Genomic DNA, 21487 nt, shown 5'->3' on the forward strand with positions numbered 1-21487 from the left:
GTTTTCAATGAGTAAGCTCAGACACACTTTGGAGTTTTACTCCAGAATCAGGAACCCTTTCAACCCGAGACCACTAAGTAAGTGTAGGTGTCATCTCTTATGTTAGTGTCTGCTGAAATGACTGTAATAGCACCAGACAATGGGTTCTAAAAAAGTGACTTCACAATGCTTCAGAACTCGCAGCATTACTTTTCATTGCCAATCTTTAGTGTCGCAAATGTTGGGTGGTTTCGACACCGGCATAAGAAATGTTATTATATTAATGTTAATGAACCATACAGTCGCCACGCCAACATCTGAGGTCAACAAAAGTATACTTAATAAACTTAATAGAGGGGTGGAAACAACAACAACAACAAGAGAATCAGGTGTTCATCTTTTTAATGGAAACCCAGTCATGCCCAGATCCCCCATAACCCTCAGCAACAACATGATGTTACCGTTGCCTTCAACATGTCAGTGGAGTCTTACCTGTCTACCAGGTGAGGAGAAGACCCACATAGAGCAGGATCCTCGTTATATATTCATAATCCACGTCAACGTACTGGACCACAAAGCCACTGACAACGAGTGACTCTGACATGCAGAGGTGTGATTACGGTACAATGTACATATAGAAGGAAAAAAAAACATACTTCATATTGTTCACTGTGAAAACTCAGTCAGGATAGGTGTGTGTTTTCAGTAGGGTGTGTAACCTGTTGAAGGATGACTTGGACACAGGAGGTGAAACACCTATGTAATAGTAACATAGGAATTAAAGGAGTGTTGGAAAGTGACTGTCTGTGTATGAATGGCACCACCCAAACGTCCTTTGAAGAAGTGGCCTGGTGTTGCTGTTCGGTTGTCTTGGTTACAAAGGTGGAGTCTAGAGAATCGTAGAGGACAAATAGATGTCTTCCGGTGGAGGGTGGAGGGGGGGGGGGGTTAAGGGGGAGGGGTTATAGGAACAGGAGATGGGTATTGGGGGAGGGGTTACAGGAACAGGAGATGGGTAAAGTGGGAGGGGTTATAGGAACAGGAGATGGGTAAAGAGGGGAGGAGTTATAGGAACAGGAGATGGGTAAAGGGGGAGGGGTTATAAGAACAGGAGATGGGTAAAGGGGGAGGGGTTATAGGAACAGGAGATGGGTATTGGGGGAGGGGTTATAGGAACAGGAGATGGGTAAAGAGGGGAGGAGTTATAGGAACAGGAGATGGGTAAAGAGGGGAGGAGTAATGTCCTTTGGAGTTTGTTCAAGGAACAAGCACAACACGCATGGTGTTGGTGTAACCAGGGCCTGGACGCCATCCGGTCACGACAATGATGACATCTCCAGACTTGAAGAAGTGACGGTGTTTGCCTGGAGGGAAGAGGGGAGACACGGGGGTGTTAATTTTGGTCTTTTGGTGGGGCTCCAGAGCCACCAAGGTTCTCTCCAACCATAGAAATAGAGCCATATTTGATAATCATACGGTCACAGAGAGAGAAATCTTCAAGTCTTATACTTCTATTTTGGTCTTTCTGTATGAAATGTGCTCTACAAATAAAAGTTCAGTATTACGTCTTACACATTGGAATTTAACTCACCCATCTCCAAGGCGAAGTTGACGCGGAGGTCGACATCCTCGGCCCAGACATCATTGGCAGGCTTGGTGTAGAGCACTGGGTAGATACCGCGGTACAGATGGGCCTGACGGGCGGTCTGGCCGCAGCGGGTCACAGCGATGATGGGGGCACGGGGCCTGTACCTGGACAGCAGATGGGCGGACCTAGAACCAGACACAGGAAGGAACAGCAGGTTAGGGTGTGGAACCAGACACAGGAAGGAACAGCAGGTTAGGGTGTGGAATGAAAACATATATTGCTATGTGAAACTGCTTCATGGTAAACTTAAAACCGTAATTATTATGTAGCACATTAGAATACTTCTATAAGGGGAAGACATTATACTATATCTAATGTACAATTATACTATATCTAATGTACAATTATACTATATCTAATGTACAATTATACTATATCTAATGTACAATTATACTATATCTAATGTACAATTATACTATATCTAATGTACAATTATACTATATCTAATGTACAATTATACTATATCTAATGTACAATTATACTATATCTAATGTACAATTATACTATATCTAATGTAATATTATACCAATCCAAGATCCAAACTCCGGACACATCAGCCATTACAATGAACCCATCCTCCTATAGATCCCACCACCAGCCTCCTCTGGCCAATACTGTATAGTGGCGCAGGAGTGGAGTGAGGGACAGGAGAGGAGTGGAGTGAGGGACAGTAGAGGAGTGGAGTGAGAGTGGAGTGAGGGACAGGAGAGGAGTGGAGTGAGGGATAACAGAAGAGTGGAGTGGAGAAGGAGGGGAGAGGAGTGGAGTGAGGGACAGGAGAGGAGTGGAGAAGGAGTGGAGAGGGGAGAGGAGTGTAGTGAGGGACAGGAGAGGAGTGGAGTGAGGGACAGGAGAGGAGTGGAGTGAGGGACAGGAGAGTAGTGGAGTGAGGGACAGGAGAGGAGTGGAGTGGAGTGGAGAGGGGAGAGGAGTGTAGTGAGGGACAGGAGAGGATTGGAGAAGGAGTGGAGAGGGGAGAGGAGTGTAGTGGAGTGAGGGACAGGAGAGGAGTGGAGAAGGAGTGGGGAGAGGAGTGGAGTGAGGGACAGGAGAGGAGTGGAGTGAGGGACAGGAGAGGAGTGGAGTGAGGGACAGGAGAGGAGTGGAGTGAGGGACAGGAGAGGAGTGGAGTGAGGGACAGGAGAGGAGTGGAGTGAGGGACAGGAGAGGAGTGGAGTGAGGGACAGGAGAGGAGTGGAGTGAGGGACAGGAGAGGAGTGGAGTGGAGAGGGGAGAGGAGTATAGTGAGGGACAGGAGAGGAGTGGAGTGAGGGACAGTGGGGAGTGGGGAGAGGAGTGAAGAGGACAGTACTGGAGAGTTATATTTAACTTCCTAAATGTCAGGGTTCAGGACTGTAAAGGTTGGGAACAAGTCATGGGTCTCTGCTGTAGGGCTGAGGTCAGAGGGAAGCATGGGAGAAATCTGGAGACACACTAAGGAGAATGTACTCTTAAGGAGTCTACACCTTAAAGTCCAACGACCTTCTTTTCTGAGGGAAACTGGCTCTGCCAACCAAAACAGCCAAATACTCCACCTAAACTTGAATCGATTCTCAATTGCGATACGGTTCTAGAAACATAAATCCCTTTACTTTCATATCACATCAAAATAAGAATTTAGCAAATGCTAAATATACACTTCACAGTTTTAACCAGCTTCATAAGTTGCGGACGACAGTATTTTTCAGTGACAACACGTTTCTGGAGACCTTCTTCCGTTACACATGGGTATTCGAGGAACATGCTAGAAATATCTGTTGTCCGTCTGGATCCCTATAAAGGTGTGTAGTAATTTAACCTTCTGCCTTCTTGCTGATATGAAAGATACGTTCTTTATGTTTCCCAAGCGGTGCGTGTTCACGTTTAGAGTGAGTGTAGGGGCTCTTAACCAAAGTCCCCCCAGGAAGAAGACACCTTCATCAATAGGTATGGGCTCTTAACCAAAGTCCCTCCAGGAAGAAGACACCTTCATCAATAGGTACTAAAGGTCATCTATGCATCTAAGCATCTATGAATTGGGTTTAAGTGACACAAAGGACTACACAGACTGGGCCTCTGCTACAGGACTGAGGTGAGAGAGGGCATGATGGGAGAGTTCTGGGTCTCTGTTACAGAACTGGGGTGAGAGAGGGCATGATGGGAAAGTTCTGGGTCTCCGCTACAGGGCTGGGGTGAGAGGGCAGCATGATGGGAGATTTCTGGGTCTCCGCCACAGAGCTGGGGTGAGAGAGGGCATGATGGGAAAGTTCTGGGTCTCTGCTGCAGGGTTGGGGTAAGAGAGGGCATGATGGGAAAGTTCTGGGTCTCTGTTACAGGGCTGGGGTGAGAGAGGGCATGATGGGAAAGTTCTGGGTCTCTGCTACAGGGTTGGGAGAGTTCTGGGTCTCTGCTACAGGGCTGGGAGGGTTCTGGGTCTCTGCTACAGGGCTGGGAGAGTACTGGGTCTCTGCTACAGGGCTGGGAGGGTACTGGGTCTCTGCTACAGGGTTGGGAGAGTTCTGGGTCTCTGCTACAGGGTTGGGAGAGTTCTGGGTCTCTGCTACAGGGCTGGGAGGGTACTGGGTCTCTGCTACAGGGCTGGGAGGGTACTGGGTCTCTGCTACAGGGCTGGGAGGGTACTGGGTCTCTGCTACAGGGTTGGGAGAGTTCTGGGTCTCTGCTACAGGGCTGGGAGAGTTCTGGGTCTCTGCTACAGGGCTGGGAGAGTACTGGGTCTCTGCTACAGGGCTGGGAGAGTACTGGGTCTCTGCTACAGGGCTGGGAGAGTACTGGGTCTCTGCTACAGGGCTGGGAGAGTACTGGGTCTCTGCTACAGGGCTGGGAGAGTACTGGGTCTCTGCTACAGGGCTGGGAGAGTACTGGGTCTCTGCTACAGGGCTGGGAGGGTACTGGGTCTCTGCTACAGGGCTGAGGTGAGAGGGAAGGATGATGGGAGAGTTATGGTTAAGGACGTGGTTCTTGTGAACAGAAACTGAACAGAAAATGAGTACAGAACGGAACATCTTCCCTCACCTGCGTTCTCAGATTAAATCAACTAAAGTCTCCAGCACCTGTGGTGAATGCGTAACCAGACTAGCACGGCTCGGCTCAGCTCAGTAGTGTGAACAGGGAATTTGACTGGGCTCAGAGAAGGTGTCAATAACGTCATGTACATGTCTGTCCTTCCCCTCAGAAGCAGGTTGGAGAAGTACAGAGGTTTGCTGTGTGACTCTCTGGTTCGTACCTGCCAGTCTTGGTGAGCACGATGATGGCACTGGCACAGCACTTGAAGGAAGCCTCGACGGCGCCAATGGCAACGGACTCAGTGGGGTCACGGGTCAGGTGGGAGGTACGACGGATTTCCTCAAACATCTGCCTGTGGTACATGGCGGCCTCTGCCTCACGAGCAATCTGGGAGGGAGAGACAGAGAGAGACACAGAGAGAGACACAGAGAGAGACACAGAGAGAGACACAGAGAGAGAGAGAGACAGAGAGACAGAGAGACAGAGAGACAGAGAGAGAGACAGAGAGAGACAGAGAGAGAGGTGTCAGATTCCTGCTATTCAACTACAGTAATGAACAGAAAGCAATGAAGGTCGGTACAGATTTAGACCAGAATGACTCATTTTTTGTGGCTCTGCCTTTTCCTAAGCTAGTTGGTTTGGTACACCGCTAATGTAAAGTCCAGGGAATTAAAAACTTCAAGATTCAGACCGCAACAGTCGTACAGATTCAGACCGCAACAGTCGTACAGATTCAGACAGCAACCGTCGTACAGATTCAGACAGCAACCGTCGTACAGATTCAGACAGCAACCGTCGTACAGATTCAGACAGCAACCGTCGTACAGATTCAGACAGCAACCGTCGTACAGATTCAGACAGCAACCGTCGTACAGCAACAGTCGTACAGCAACAGTCAGACAGCAACAGTCAAACAGCAACAGTCAGACAGCAACAGTCAGACAGCAACAGTCAGACAGATTCAGACAGCAACATTCAAAAGCTAGATTCATTCTAGTTTCTCTGAAGGGGCAAGGGGAACATAAAAGAGAGGCAGTCTCCTCTAGTCCACTAGTAAATATAGAATCACTGTGGTCTGCATACCTGAGGTGTTGTGATGCTGATCCTGAGACACATGCTGATTGAGCAATCTGACGACCCCAACGTCCCCATCCAATGCAACATGATGCAGAAAACAGATGCAGTGAGAGAGAACAGAGGGATGGAGAGGAGAGAGAACAGAGGAATGGAGGAGGAGAGAGAACAGAGGGATGGAGGAGGAGAGAGAACAGAGGGATGGAGGAGGAGAGAGAACAGAGGGATGGAGGAGGAGAGAGAACAGAGGGATGGAGGAGGAGAGAGAACAGAGGGATGGAGGAGGAGAGAGAACAGAGGGATGGAGAGGAGAGAGAACAGAGGGATGGGGAGGAGAGAGAACAGAGGGATGGGGAGGAGAGAGAACAGAGGGATGGAGGAGGAGAGAGAACAGAGGGATGGAGAGGAGAGAGAACAGAGGGATGGGAGAGGAGAGAGAACAGAGGGATGGGAGAGGAGAGAGAACAGAGGGATGGGAGAGGAGAGAGAACAGAGGGATGGAGAGGAGAGAGAACAGAGGGATGGAGGAGGAGAGAGAACAGAGGGATGGAGGAGGAGGATGAACAGAGGGATGGAGAGGAGAGAGAACAGAGGGATGGAGAGGAGAGAGAACAGAGGGATGGAGAGGAGAGTGAACAGAGGGATGGAGAGGAGAGTGAACAGAGGGATGGAGGAGGAGAGAGAACAGAGGGATGGAGAGGAGAGAGAACAGAGGGATGGAGAGGAGAGAGAACAGAGGGATGGAGAGGAGAGAGAACAGAGGGATGGAGAGGAGAGAGAACAGAGGGATGGAGAGGAGAGAGAACAGAGGGATGGAGAGGAGAGAGAACAGAGGGATGGAGGAGGAGAGAGAACAGAGGGATGGAGGAGGAGAGAGAACAGAGGGATGGAGGAGGAGAGAGAACAGAGGGATGGAGGAGGAGAGAGAACAGAGGGATGGAGAGGAGAGAGAACAGAGGGATGGAGAGGAGAGAGAACAGAGGGATGGAGAGGAGAGAGAACAGAGGGATGGAGAGGAGAGAGAACAGAGGGATGGAGAGGAGAGAGAACAGAGGGATGGAGAGGAGAGAGAACAGAGGAATGGAGAAGGAGAGAGAACAGAGGGATGGAGAGGAGAGAGAACAGAGAGATGGAGAGAGAGAACAGAGAGATGGAGAGGAGAGAGAACAGAGGGATGGAGAGGAGAGAGAACAGAGGGATGGAGAGGAGAGAGAACAGAGGGATGGAGAGGAGAGAGAACAGAGGGATGGAGGAGGAGAGAGAACAGAGAGATGGAGAGAGAACAGAGAGATGGAGAGAGAACAGAGGGATGGAGAGAGAGAACAGAGGGATGGAGAGAGAGAACAGAGAGATGGAGAGAGAGAACAGAGGGATGGGGAGGAGAGAGAACAGAGGGATGGGGAGGAGAGAGAACAGAGGGATGGAGAGGAGAGAGAACAGAGAGATGGAGAGGAGAGAGAACAGAGAGATGGAGAGAGAGAACAGAGGGATGGAGAGGAGAGAGAACAGAGGGATGGGGAGGAGAGAGAACAGAGGGATGGGGAGGAGAGAGAACAGAGGAATGGAGGAGGAGAGAGAACAGAGGAATGGAGAGGAGAGAGAACAGAGGAATGGAGAGGAGAGAGAACAGAGGGATGGAGAGGAGAGAGAACAGAGAGATGGAGAGGAGAGAGAACAGAGAGATGGAGAGAGAGAACAGAGGGATGGAGAGGAGAGAAAACAGAGGGATGGGGAGGAGAGAGAACAGAGGGATGGGGAGGAGAGAGAACAGAGGGATGGAGAGGAGAGAGAACAGAGAGATGGAGAGGAGAGAGAACAGAGAGATGGAGAGAGAGAACAGAGGGATGGAGAGGAGAGAGAACAGAGGGATGGGGAGGAGAGAGAACAGAGGGATGGGGAGGAGAGAGAACAGAGGAATGGAGGAGGAGAGAGAACAGAGGAATGGAGGAGGAGAGAGAACAGAGGAATGGAGAGGAGAGAGAACAGAGGGATGGAGAGGAGAGAGAACAGAGGGATGGAGAGGAGAGAGAACAGAGGGATGGGGGAGGAGAGAGAACAGAGGGATGGAGAGGAGAGAGAACAGAGGGATGGAGAGGAGAGAGAACAGAGGGATGGAGAGGAGAGAGAACAGAGGGATGGAGAGGAGAGAGAACAGAGGGATGGAGAGGAGAGAGAACAGAGGGATGGAGAGGAGAGAGAACAGAGGGATGGAGAGGAGAGAGAACAGAGGGATGGGGGAGGAGAGAGAACAGAGGGATGGAGAGGAGAGAGAACAGAGGGATGGAGAGAGAACAGAGGGATGGAGAGGAGAGAACAGAGGGATGGAGAGGAGAGAACAGAGGGATGGAGAGGAGAGAACAGAGGGATGGAGAGGAGAGAACAGAGGGATGGAGAGGAGAGAGAACAGAGGGATGGAGAGGAGAGAACAGAGGGATGGAGAGAGAAGTAGTAACACACAGAGCCAGTAGCATGGTGAGTGTGTAGAAGTCGTTAGTACATAGATCACAAACCAAAAACACACAGAAATACATTACTGTTATATTACAGCTACTTTTAGTTAATTCCCCTGAGGCAGCCCGGCAAACACAACCAACACCACAACGTACATGACAGGCCTGACGGAAACAGAACATTTTCTAAAATGTCTACAAAACAAAATACGCTAGCCAAGGGCGTGTCTGTAAAATGAATTATGCACAAATATTGATATATATTACGACTTGTCGGGAAAAGCAGTTTATTAGGTGATGAAATAAACTTCACAGGGTGGTGAAAGTCCACGGTGATGAGCTGGACGACGCCATCACAGCCTTTACATCTGCAACAAGTCAAATGTTGATGGGAACACAGCTCTGGTGGGAAAACGCGCATATTGTTTTTTTTTACATGCAGATTTGAGTCATGTTCGGATGAAAAACCTGGTCGCCCAATTGGATGGAAACCTGATCACATTGACCACTCAGGACCTTTGAATCAGTGGCTCGCGGGGCTGCTACAGGAAATATTGTGGATGTTGTGCTTGTGTTGGGAGGAGCCAAAGCAAGACCTATAGAGGGGGGGGGGGGGGGGGGGGGGCGCTCTGCTCTCAGTCTCTCACCTTGTGTTGGGAGGAGCCAAGGCAAGACCTATAGGGGGGGGGGGCGCTCTGCTCTCAGTCTCTCACCTTGTGTTGGGAGGAGCCAAGTCAAGACCTATAGAGGGGGGGGGTGCTCTCAGTCTCTCACCTTGTGTTGGGAGGAGCCAAGTCAAGACCTATAGAGGGGGGGGGGGGGGGCGCTCTGGTCTCAGTCTCTCACCTTGTGCTGTGTGCGGACAGCCTCAAGCGGGTAGTCTCCCTTGGCGGTCTCACCACTCAGCATGATGCAGTCGTTACCGTCCAGAACGGCGTTGGCGACATCGGAACCCTCAGCACGAGTAGGGCGGGGCTTCTTGATCATGCTCTCCAGCATCTGGACCAATCAGGAGAGGGAGGAGAGATCATTAGGCACCAATCAACGACAGGATAGATTATTTACATTGATTCATTTATAGAGACTGCCCTTATTAGGCATAAATCTCTGCCCTTTCCTCTAAGGTTTCGTCAAAGCAGAGCTCCTCTTAAACCTCAAACACTCCGGACTAGGAACCCTGCTGTTATCTGCCATTGAATTCAGTGTATTTGAGTCTTAACAGGTTATCAGACCCTGCTTTGGGTGTGCTTTGGGTGTGCTTTGGGTGTGCTTTGGGTGTGCTTTGGGTGACAGGGATGGAAATGAAGCATGTATGGGGGGGTCTAATCAGTTTATTTGTCACGTGTGCCGAATATAACAGAACACAGTGACATGCTAATGTATGAGGAGGTCTAGTAGTCATGTATGAGGAGGTCTAGTAGTCATGTATAAGGAGGTCTAGTCATGTATAAGGGGGTCTAGTCATGTATAAGGGGGTCTAGTCATGTATGAGGGGGTCTAGTAGTCATGTATGAGGGGGTCTAGTAGTCATGTATGAGGGGGTCTAGTAGTCATGTATGAGGGGGTCTAGTAGTCATGTATAAGGGGGTCTAGTAGTCATGTATGAGGGGGTCTAGTAGTCATGTATGAGGGGGTCTAGTAGTCATGTATGAGGGGGTCTAGTAGTCATGTATGAGGGGGTCTAGTAGTCATGTATGAGGGGGTCTAGTAGTCATGTATGAGGAGGTCTAGTAGTCATGTATGAGGGGGTCTAGTAGTCATGTATGAGGGGGTCTAGTAGTCATGTATGAGGGGGTCTAGTAGTCATGTATGAGGGGGTCTAGTAGTCATGTATGAGGGGGTCTAGTAGTCATGTATGAGGGGGTCTAGTAGTCATGTATGAGGGGGTCTAGTAGTCATGTATGAGGGGGTCTAGTAGTCATGTATGAGGGGGTCTAGTAGTCATGTATGAGGGGGTCTGGTAGTCATGTATGAGGGGGTCTGGTAGTCATGTATGAGGGGGTCTGGTAGTCATCTATAAGGAGGTCTAGTCATCTATAAGGAGGTCTAGTCATCTATAAGGAGGTCTAGTCATCTATAAGGAGGTCTAGTCATCTATAAGGAGGTCTAGTCATCTATAAGGAGGTCTAGTCTGCGGGCAACGTGTCGGACCTGTGTGGCGCAGGTGATGGGCTTGCCGATCCTGTTGCAGCGTCCGGTCATCATCTTCTGGGCGATGAACACCTTCTCTGTGGGGATCTCAATACCCAGGTCACCGCGGGCAACCATGATGCCATCGCTAGCCTCCAGGATCTCATCGAATCTACACAGAGACAGACAGATAGTTATTACAAGTCAGTATTATCCGGCATTGGGTATCTATATTTCCAAGAGGCTAAACTGATGCTCAAGACAGTAGGATCCTTTTTTCTTGCTTTTGAAAGTACTGAAAATGTCCTTAATACGTTTTACTACAATACTATCGTGTAGTCAGTGAGGCCTCTCTCAATATCACACACACACACACCTGCGGACGCCCTCGTGGTTCTCCAGTTTGGAGATGATCTTGATGTGTTTGCCCTTCTCTCCCAGCACCTTCCTGACGGCGTGTACATCAGCTGCCTTACGGATAAAGGAGGCGAAGACCATGTCCACTCCCTGTTCCACACCGAACTGCAGATCCTGGATGTCCTTCTCAGAGACAGCGGGCAGGTCCACAGCAGCACCGGGCAAGTTCACACCCTTCTTAGAGCCCAGAGTACCACCATTTTCAATCTCACAGTCCAGGAAGTCAGCGCCTACGGGGACAATCATGTGTGTCAATCACAATGCCACAGCCAGAACAACGGTCCAGTAACACGTTACAACAGGTGTCATCGGAATTTCATAATTCCTATATGTGTTCATTCATTAAATACCCTCAGTCTATTTTATAAGAATTTGTAAGATTCTTATTTGCATTAAATAGACAGAGACCAGTCTTATCAAAATTAGATAATAGGATTTATTCTCGGAGCGCGCTCCCATGAAACCACGAACAACAGTTTATATACAAAATATGACATCATAGGTTATAAAATGTCCTTCCTCCTATCGACCAGGACAAAACAGGTTCAAAAGTTTATTCCAACCCACTAGCTCGCTCACTCCAGACACACACTTATCAAGATTCACTTCTGCAATCTTCACCTTCATCCATCACTATTTAGAAGACAGTTCCAGATAATGGAAAACCCAGGAAAACACTCTCTGCCTTATCTAAACATCCCAGAGCTAAGTTGAGTCGTTCAACCATAGGTTAACGATCCTTTCTGCTTACTTAAAAACCCACAATCCATTTCCTCCCCAACCTAGCTGGAATGGTGTTTATTATGTTTAATTACCCCCTGTTTCATGCCCCACAATCCCTTCCTTATGAATTAACATTATTAATCAGATATAATAAAACAGAGTAGAGTTTAATTAGTTATAGTTCTATTTCAAATAAAGATATTGTTTAGTCATTATTCATAAAATTCCTAACAACAGGCAAAGTAGAAGAACTTAACTTTGGTTAAGCGTGTAGCTACTTCCTGTCACTAGTCAGGTTGTGAGAGTGTTATTCTGTTGCTACAGTAGGATGTTGCTAGGATACTCACCGACTTCCTTGACCTTCAGGGACATGAGGCCGTCGTCGATGTAGACGTGAGCTCCGACCTTCAGGATCTTGGTGATGTTCTTGTAGTCCAACCACAGGTGCTTCTCGTCACAGTTGTCCTTGTACTTGTCGTCCAAGGTCAGCTTGATGTGACCTCCCTTCTTCAGCTCGACCTCAGCTTCGCCACTCTGTACACAGGAAGAATCATATGATTACACAACTATTACTATAGTATTATGTACTGTCTATGTCTATGGGGAAGGACAGGGTTTATAGTATTATGTACTGTCTATGTCTATGGGGAAGGACAGGGATTATAGTATTATGTACTGTCTATGTCTATGGGGAAGGACAGGGATTATAGTATCATGTACTGTATATCTGTATGGAGAAGGACAGGGATTATAGTATCATGTACTGTATATCTGTACGGAGAAGGACAGGGATTATAGTATCATGTACTGTATATCTGTACGGAGAAGGACAGGGATTATAGTATCATGTACTGTATATCTGTACGGAGAAGGACAGGGATTATAGTATCATGTACTGTATATCTGTACGGAGAAGGGCAGGGATTATAGTATTATGTACTTTATATCTCTACAGAGATGATGTATATCAGCTTTAGGATATCATTGCTTGTTGTTGTATTTCTTGCTCCTAGCTTGGCCAATGCCTTCCTTTTGACCAATTCAAAAGGTAGGCCTACACGATAGGATTTAGGTAATTTGGTACTACAGTCAAGAAACGTAGCTGCTTGTCTCTGTTTTAATTTGTCTGTTAAGTGTATTTGTGATGATACACTTGGAACTGAAGTTGGATTTTTCATAAAGATTTACACTAGTTCATGGTGAATGACTACTCACGCCCTTGATGAGTCCAGTCCTGATTTCGGGTCCCTTGGTGTCCAGAGCGATGGCCACTGGTCTGTACTCGATGGTGCCGGAACCGAAGCTCTCGGTGGCTTCACGGACATTCTTGATGGTCTCAGCATGATACTGAATAGAACAGAAGATAATATTTTTTCTTCCCATCGACACAGAAATGTATCCGTTTTTTTAATTCATTCAATTAAATTTTAAACCCCTTAAACACCACACCGATGAGAGTCTGGAAAATAAGGGGGTGTCATATTTGTATTTTATTTATTTATTTAACCTTTATTTAACTAGGCAAGTCAGTTAAAACCTGTTAAGGCTACCCCCCTACTTTTAATAATGACATATCAGGCCATTTCCGGCCAACCGTTCCCCTAGCGGGATGTATGTCCTAGACAGGTTTTAAGAACAAATGTGATACACGATCGGATGTGATACAGCCTGGATAGTATCACTTAGAGACAGAGGTTTTAGCATGCCATGACACTGCATATACTATGGAAAACAAATTCTATGGGTCTGAGCGTAGAGACCTGAGGAACGCCAAATGTAACTTTGGAACTTTCAGATGATTTGCCAACTAGCCAGACCAATCGTAGTGCTCAGATAGCGAAGTGTGTTGAGATTTTAAATACACTTTAAATTAAGTTTGATTTGATTTACTGTAGGGAAAGTCAAATCATTCAGAGACGTGTGACGATTTTCAGGCAGACCATATATAGACAGGTGTGTGCCTTTCCAAATCATGTCCAATCAGTTGAATTTAACACAGGTGGACTACAATCAAGTTGTAGAAACATCTCAAGGATGATCAATGTAAACTAAATTTGGAGTCTCATAGCAAACGGTCTGAATACTTATGTAAATAAGGTATATCTTATTTTTATATTTTTTTTTGCAAAAATTTCTAAAAACCTCATTTTACTTAGTAAATTATAGGGGTATTGTGTGTAGATTGATGAGGATATAAATTTTTTATATAATCCATTTTAGAATAAGGCTGTAACGTAACAAAATGCGGACAAGTCAAGGGGTCTGAATACTTTCCCAAGGCACTGTACATCCATTAAATGCTCACTGCCTCCTGGTATATCAGTGTTGAAAGCCCAACGACATTCACTCAGCAGTACTAAGTAGAAGCTGGCAAAGTGCAATTTAATATGCCACATAGCATAGCCTCATAGCCTAGCCACATAGCATAGCCACATAGCATAGCCACATAGCATAGCCACATAGCATAGCCTCATAGCATAGCCTCATAGCATAGCCTCATAGCATAGCCTCAAAGCATAGCCTCAAAGCATAGCCTCAAAGCATAGCCTCAAAGCATAGCCACATAGCATAGCCACATAGCATAGCCACATAGCATAGCCACATAGCATAGCCACATAGCATATAACCACGTAGCATTGCCAAGTAGATTTAACAAAATTGAATAGCCAAGTAGTATAGCCACGTTGGTTATAACGATGTAGAATATCCAAGTAGAATAACCATGTAGAATATAACCAAGTAGAATAGCCAAGTAGATTATAACCATGTAGCATAGCTACATAGCATATAACCATGTAGATTCGCCAAGTAGGAAAACCAAGTAGTGTTAGCCAAGTAGAAGGTAAACATGTAGCATTTAACCAAGTATGTTAGCCAAGTAGCATAGCCACATAGAATATAACTAAGTAGTGTTAGCTAGCTTCTGGTTCCTAAACAGTTTCTGCCTATAGGAGAGAGACAGACTCAGAGACTCAATGACACTCACTTAACAGTGTTCTATAGTAGACAGACATAGGACAATTAGCCAGGTAGAAATGTAATGATTTTTAAAATGTTTTATCTTTGGGGTATTTTAGAATAGCAAAGTCTTAGCTATTTTAGCATAGCCAAGTAGCTTAGCGTTAGCTCCTGGTCCATCTAAAAACATTCTGCGAGAACCTGAGACGTGGCTATTTTACATCGGCTCCGACCACCTGACCAGAGGCAGAGGTAGAGTTTCCTTTTGCCCTTCTGATAATGTCTCTGACCTCAACACATGACAGATGCCATGTAAACAAACATAAGTTCAGATGTCTGTCGGGAGTTCCTGCCAATGGGAATTGCTCTGTCTATCTTAGTTTTCATGCACCAGTAGCATTCCCAAACAGACGCTAAAATGGTGCCACCACACTTGCCCTGTGACATGGCTGTAGGCTCCTACGGCGTCAGATTGCTAACCCTTGACATACCAACACGTTTTATCTCTAGCCCTAGAACTAGCTCACCTGATTCAACGAGTCAACCAATCATCAATGCAGGCCGAGTACTTGTTCGATGGAATTGCGTGCATTATTTCTGGCCTGAGGCAAAATGTCCAGTCATGGAAGTAATCGCGGAATGGACTGGGAAATCCTGACCTAATTATAACTTTGAAACACATGTACACGAAACGTCATCTAGTGCCGATACATAGATACAGTACTGAACTTCAGAGTAGAACGTCTTCTTCGGACAAGCAATTAACAGTACTGATGACCTTTGAAAAGGGGCAACGAATTCAAATATCAAACGTATCGCTTCGATATCTAATACTGCTGTATGGTTTAGGGGGTGCACTCCCGACCCAGCCAGGGTGAAACAGGTCAAAAAGCCATGACTTTTAAAGGGGAGAGGTCAGTAGTGTGAACCCCAGAACCCTGACTGCCATCTGGCGGCACTAGAAGACAGACTGGAGGAGGAGGAGGAGGAGGTTGGAGGAGGAGGAGGAGGTTGGAGGAGGAGGAGGAGGTTGGAGGAGGGGGAGGGGGAAGAGGAGGAAGAGGAGGAGGAGGTTGGAGGAGGAGGAAGAGGAGGAGGAGGTTGGAGGAGGAGGAGGAGGAGCCACTAAAGTGCACGTAAGAGCGTTCAGATCAGCTTACAGACTGACATTTAAATGGTACAGTGATAATGTCATAGTGAGGATGGCTGGTACTGCAGACTCACTAAAGGTTATAGGATGAGGATGGCTGGTACTGCAGACTCACTAAAGGTTATAGTATGAGGGTGGCTTGTACTGCAGACTCACTAAAGGTTATAGGATGAGGATGGCTTGTACTGCAGACTCACTAAAGGTTATAGGATAAGGGTGGCTTGTACTGCAGACTCACTAAAGGTTATAGTATGAGGATGGATGGTGCTGCAGACTCACTAAAGGTTATAGTAAGCCAACATCCAAACTGGTCTTTATATTCGGCTGAGTGAATGTCACCATATTGCTTTCACCTTTCCTTTCAGACTACCCTGAGTTGCCAGGGAGAAAGGGCTATGGGGTCCGTTTGGAATTCAGCACTAGTCTAAATCCTAGAACAGCTGTGGTGGCGTCAGTACTAGTGTCCTTTCCCTTTAGTACTAGTGTCCTTTCCCTTCAGTACTAGTGTCCTGTCCCTTCAGTACTAGTGTCCTTTCCCTTCAGTACTAGTGTAGTCCTACTACTGACCTCATGAGTTCCGTGAGAGAAGTTCATTCTTGCAATGTTCATCCCAGATTTGATCATCTCCTTGGCCATGGACACTGATCGGGAGGCGGGTCCTGCATGTGGACAAGACAAGCAAAGCTTATAGAGGAATACTGTGAAGGTTCTGGAGGGATATACCCCTACTGTGGAGGTTTTGGAGGGATATACCCCTACTGTGAAGGTTCTGGAGGGATATACCCCTACTGTGAAGGTTCTGGAGGGATATACCCCTACTGTGAAGGTTTTTGGAGGGATATACCCCTACTGTGAAGGTTCTGGAGGGATATACCCCTACTGTGAAGGTTTTTGGAGGGATATACCCCTACTGTGAAGGTTCTGGAGGGATATACCCCTACTGTGAAGGTTCTGGAGGGATATACCCCTACTGTGAAGGTTCTGGAGGGATATACCCCTACTGTGAAGGTTCTGGAGGGATATACCTCTACTGTGAAGGTTCTGTGGCCTTCTGTAGGCACACCTCACACAAAATACATTGGTCGCTTGCTTTACTTTGACATTTTTATCACAATAAATAATAAATATATAAAAATAAAAACCAAAAGTGAAATGTACAGGTGCCCAGTCGATGAATTGCATTCATACCGAACATACAAATAAGCATGGGCTATTCTACTGTATACTGCAGTGGTTCCCAACCAGTGTGCTGTGGCACATTTATGTGCCTTGAGAAAACGTGACCTGTAGAAAGCACATGTAATTTAGAATTGCAAGCACCTAGTGCTGGTCAGATTAAAACATTAAATAGCACGTGGTTACATCTGTATCGTTGATTCAAGTCTGGCGCGCTCAGGCTGTGGTTACATTTGTATGTAGAGAATATGTTCCCTAATGATTGGATGGTAATAGAGTCACTCCATAGAGAATGATAGAGGCCTCTAGCGGCAAAAAGGGCCATTTTAGTATGAGCACCTCACACAAAATACATGTGTATACAGGATGTTGGTAGAGTATTGTAGTGAGGGTGTTCAGTGGTGAGGGAGTGAGAAGCCATGAGGGGTGAGGTAGGGTTGGACAGTGAGGTGAGGAAGTAGTGAATAGTGAAGGGAGTGAGGGCGGTGTGAGTAATGAGGAAGGGTGTTGTTGACTAATGAGGGGTGTTGTTGAGCTGTACCGATGGTGCAGATGATTCCGGTGTTGCGAGCCACGGCTGGCTCGGAGTCGATGTCCAGAAGACACATGTGCTCCAGGAAAGTGTCGGCCATGGCAGCGTGGAGCTGCTGCGTCTGGATGAAGGCAGAGCCCATATCCTTTCCTTTAGACATGATTGGATCGGTATCTGAGAAATCCTTGAGACAGAGAGCGAGAATAGAGGTGTTGAGGAGATCTTTTGACACTGGGTTAATGTTCTACAACCACCTCTGACATATTGAACCAAGCCTCTCTAGATACTCCTGAAAGTTAGAGGTTGGAGAGGTCTTGATATCATTTTTCATGCCAAGTCTATTCATAGTGTGTCTGTGTGTGTGTGTGACACTTGGCTTACACAGCTGCTCTGAGTCTATCCCACTGAATCAGGCTTTGACACTAGATCTTTGCACTGCCATGCTACCTACCAACAAACATAGCATATTCATGCTAGAGACATACTGTAGCAATGGAACATGGACTAGCTGAAGTTTTCGGGTTCACTTTATACTGTGAAAGAGAATGAAAACCTGGAACATTTCAGAGAGAGGGGTGGGTGGGTGGGGGGGGCTAAGATTATTCATAATAAATTGTCGTAAATTTACCTCAACTCCGCTTGAGTTACTGATTTATTGATTGGGACTATTGTAATAGAGGTTTTATTACAACGTTAGAGGTGCACCAACTCAACTGACAGTGGCTCTGGAAGTTCAGCCTGAAGGGGATAGGGACTCAGTTGGCCAGCTGGCCACACACACTGTAGCAGCACCACCAAACTAGGACCGCAACAATGAGAGCATGTGTGACTGCGTGACTGCACACACACACACACACACACGTACGGACAGGCACACCCAGATAACGCCCCCACATTCCAGTCACCCATAATGACCAGGGGCATAGGCTCTTGAAGAGGAACTGGCCAGTGGCCACTTTTTTAGGAGGTGGTTCTCACAGTTGGTGGGAAACTTGAGTTGTCAAAAAAGGATTTAGCAAATATCACATATTAATTCAACGTTGGGGGATATTATTTTCAACCTCAAAATTATTCATTAACTAGTCAGAGCAACATTATACACATAGGTTGGCATAAATATCTTAGAGAACCTGACATGTACCGTGACACAATCCCATCTATCATAGAGAACCTGACATGTACCGTGACACAATCCCATCTATCATAGAGAACCTGACATGTACCGTGACACAATCCCATCTATCATAGAGAACCTGACATGTACCGTGACACAATCCCATCTATCATAGAGAACCTGACATGTACCGTGACACAATCCCATCTATCATAGAGAACCTGACATGTACTGTGACACAATCCCATCTATCTTAGAGAACCTGACATGTACTGTGACACCAGTCCAGCTATCAACTGCTAAAGTGCTACTCCTTTTTCCTCGTAGATAAAAACCTTAGCAGACTGTTGCCTATAAGAAGAGCTACATTATCTGGGTGACACGGTCACTGGCGTGAGCAGACTTTCAGTGAGACATCGATTCATTCACAAGTTTGGAGAGAATAAAACAACATCCAAGTGGGTTCCATTCTATAGGATTTTATTTTTTACTCTACGAGGATATTGAATTATAGAGCTATGATTTCAGGAGCTCAATAGTGGTTTAGTAATGCACACCGAGTGGTCGGGCTATGTCACCTACAGCTCTAGTGAAACTGAACAGTGGTTTATTAGCACACTGTATCACACTTCCGAATACAATGTCATTAAAATAGTAAAATTGTTCCTGGCTCTTTGACTTACAGTAAGTATAGATTAATGTATGTATTTGTTGTTGCTATAGTAGAGAAGGAACAGGATGGTGTCAGTGCATATCAAATATAAATGTATTATTTCATTTGAGTCATTTAGCAGACACTCTTATCCAGAGCGACTTACAATTAAGTCAATTAATTATGTCAAAAACCAAATTGTTTTGCTTAATAATGTAGCTCAGTTTCAGTCATGTAGGTATCCCAATGCATGAAACAAACCCTATTATTTCACTGTAAAAATGTGGATCACAGGTATAAGTAGTTGTCATTACTTTTAATTGTGCACAAATAGGCTATTCAGACTGAAATATACAACTAAATACCCCATATCACACCATAACAATTTGATTCAAAACGTAATGGAAGTAAAGTAACAATCAATAGTTAAAAGTCTATTACAACTTTTCTATAACCAAAACTGATAGAACAATGTAATTAACTCGAAGCAGCTAAGTTAATATTATTTAGCAATAATTGTCCATTTTATGATAAATGTAAAGTTGACCATTTCCAGATGAGGACGCAGTGACTCACCTACCGGGTGAACGTTGCAGGGACCAATGCGCCCCCCAGCCGAGCTCTGGCGAAAGATAACCCCCCCAACTGACCGGGACTACTTCCCCAGCTGAACATAGGGTATCCCTCCGATGTCAAGTGGGGTGACTATAGGGCGGAACGGTAATGACGATATTCCAGTTATAATCCGTTAATTGTACACCAAATGTTGAAGTATTGATAAAAATATGTATTTAGTATGATATATGTTCAAGTCTACGAGTATTTCGGGGGATTATAGACATAATTTTCACCAGCAGAGAGGAACGTTACATAAAAACTAAATACAAGCGTTCTAGGGCCTTCTCGTTGACAAATCAGAAAGCTTCCCTGCGCTACTTAAAATATGAACTGGAGGTATGTTTGCAAACGACACCATGGATAGTGAGTTCAACTGAAGGTAGTAGTTCGTGTTGTCGAGACTAGAGCAGAGCAGGGGGTGCGTTTTCCTGGTCTGTTTTATGGATTTTGTAGTATAGAAAGTATGGTCTGGACAGCCTAAAATTCCCCAAATTAGTCTAAGTCAAAACACTATTATTGTGAAAATGAGTAGTTTGAATGTGTTTTGACATTGGTCGCTTGCTTTACTTTGACATTTTTATCACAATAAATAATAAATATATAAAAATAAAAACCAAAAGTGAAATGTACAGGTGCCCAGTCGATGAATTGCATTCATACCGAACATACAAATAAGCATGGGCTATTCTACTGTATACTGCAGTGGTTCCCAACCAGTGTGCTGTGGCACATTTATGTGCCTTGAGAAAACGTGACCTGTAGAAAGCACATGTAATTTAGAATTGCAAGCACCTAGTGCTGGTCAGATTAAAACATAAAATAGCACGTGGTTACATCTGTATCGTTGATTCAAGTCTGGCGCGCTCAGGCTGTGGTTACATTTGTATGTAGAGAATATGTTCCCTAACGATTGGATGGTAATAGAGTCACTCCATAGAGAATGATAGAGGCCTCTAGTGGCCAAAGGGCCATTTTTAGTATGGCCAGTGCCATTGAGGGCTTCCACCATTTTAAAGTAGTTATTAACGTCGTCATCTGGGTGGGGATTCCTATGGGTTGTAGCCTCAATAGCGCTGCCAATGCTGTCACATACGCTATAATGGCACAGGTATAAAGATGAGTCCTCTTATCTATCTCTATGCATTTGTCTCATTTGAGGGCACAGATATGAAGATGAGTCCTCTGTCTATCTCTATGCTTGTCTCATTTGCGGGCACAGATATGAAGATGAGTCCTCTTATCTATCTCTATGCATTTGTCTCATTTGCGGGCACAGATATGAAGATGAGTCCTCTCATATCTCTTCATACCTGTGCCCTCAAATGAGACAAAGGCATAGAGATAGATAGAGGACTCAGGCCGACAGACAAGTTCCTCACTTCTCCACCTTCCACCTTCCATTTTTTGCGGTAATGCTGCCAATGAGTTTGTTATAATTTTGAATAGAGCAAATCATTTGTTAGCAAAGTCATGTGTTTAATTTTGATTAGTCTGAAAACCATTAGCACATTCAAGTCTGATTAGGCTTTAGCCAGAAGTCAGTTACAGTATTTATTAATATGACTCTGAACTTAGCTATACTACAGCCCTCTGCCATAGAAACAAACGGAGCATGGCTTTGTATCCGTGGTTACACCTTTACAATGCAGAAACCCCACTTGTCTGTAGCCCAAGCGGGTTCAAAATTAAATACCTATTTTACCGGAGCTACAATTGAGGTTTTTCTTCTTGGGCAGATTTGCGAGACGCTTTTAAATAGGTACACACAAATTAACCATCATGAGTAGGGAAAACTATAAATAATATTTCAAGTAAATCCTTTTTAATAACACCGTTTGTCACCAGAACCTAGATGGTTTGCAG

At 45.7% G+C, this 21487-nt stretch overlaps 1 protein-coding gene across 2 annotated transcripts; it reads right to left on the reverse strand.

Moving 5' to 3' along the window:
- Positions 1 to 364: 364 nt before the first annotated feature.
- Positions 365 to 19706, reverse strand: LOC109884269 (pyruvate kinase PKM). 2 transcript variants are annotated; one of them, XM_031801567.1, is made up of 11 exons: positions 19583 to 19706; positions 17250 to 17424; positions 16100 to 16191; positions 12640 to 12771; positions 11772 to 11958; positions 10661 to 10931; positions 10306 to 10456; positions 9001 to 9153; positions 4851 to 5017; positions 1571 to 1752; positions 365 to 1343 (listed from the first exon to the last, which is right to left on the reverse strand). In XM_031801567.1, the coding sequence occupies exons 2-11, from the start codon at positions 17398 to 17400 to the stop codon at positions 1237 to 1239; spliced, it is 1593 nt and encodes a 530-aa protein (XP_031657427.1). In that variant the 5' UTR covers positions 17401 to 17424; positions 19583 to 19706; the 3' UTR covers positions 365 to 1236. The 2 variants fall into 2 exon arrangements, with proteins under 2 accessions (XP_031657427.1, XP_031657428.1); XM_031801568.1 differs by having other exon boundaries at positions 19587 to 19655.
- Between the last annotated feature and the right edge of the window lie 1781 nt (positions 19707 to 21487).

Source organism: Oncorhynchus kisutch, linkage group LG22 (assembly GCF_002021735.2).
Source record: "Oncorhynchus kisutch isolate 150728-3 linkage group LG22, Okis_V2, whole genome shotgun sequence".
Lineage (NCBI taxonomy): Eukaryota > Metazoa > Chordata > Actinopteri > Salmoniformes > Salmonidae > Oncorhynchus > Oncorhynchus kisutch.

Bases quoted from the DNA above. Each gene is read 5' to 3' on its own strand.
- LOC109884269 (XM_031801567.1), bottom strand. From the start codon at position 17,400: ATGTCTAAAGGAAAGGATATGGGCTCTGCCTTCATCCAGACGCAGCAG. The intron at 1,753-4,850 runs GTACGAACCAGA...GTCTGGTTCTAG, and splicing joins GTGCTCACCAAGACTGGCAG to GTCCGCCCATCTGCTGTCCA. The intron at 1,344-1,570 runs GTGAGTTAAATT...TCTTCCCTCCAG, and splicing joins CAACTTCGCCTTGGAGATGG to GCAAACACCGTCACTTCTTC.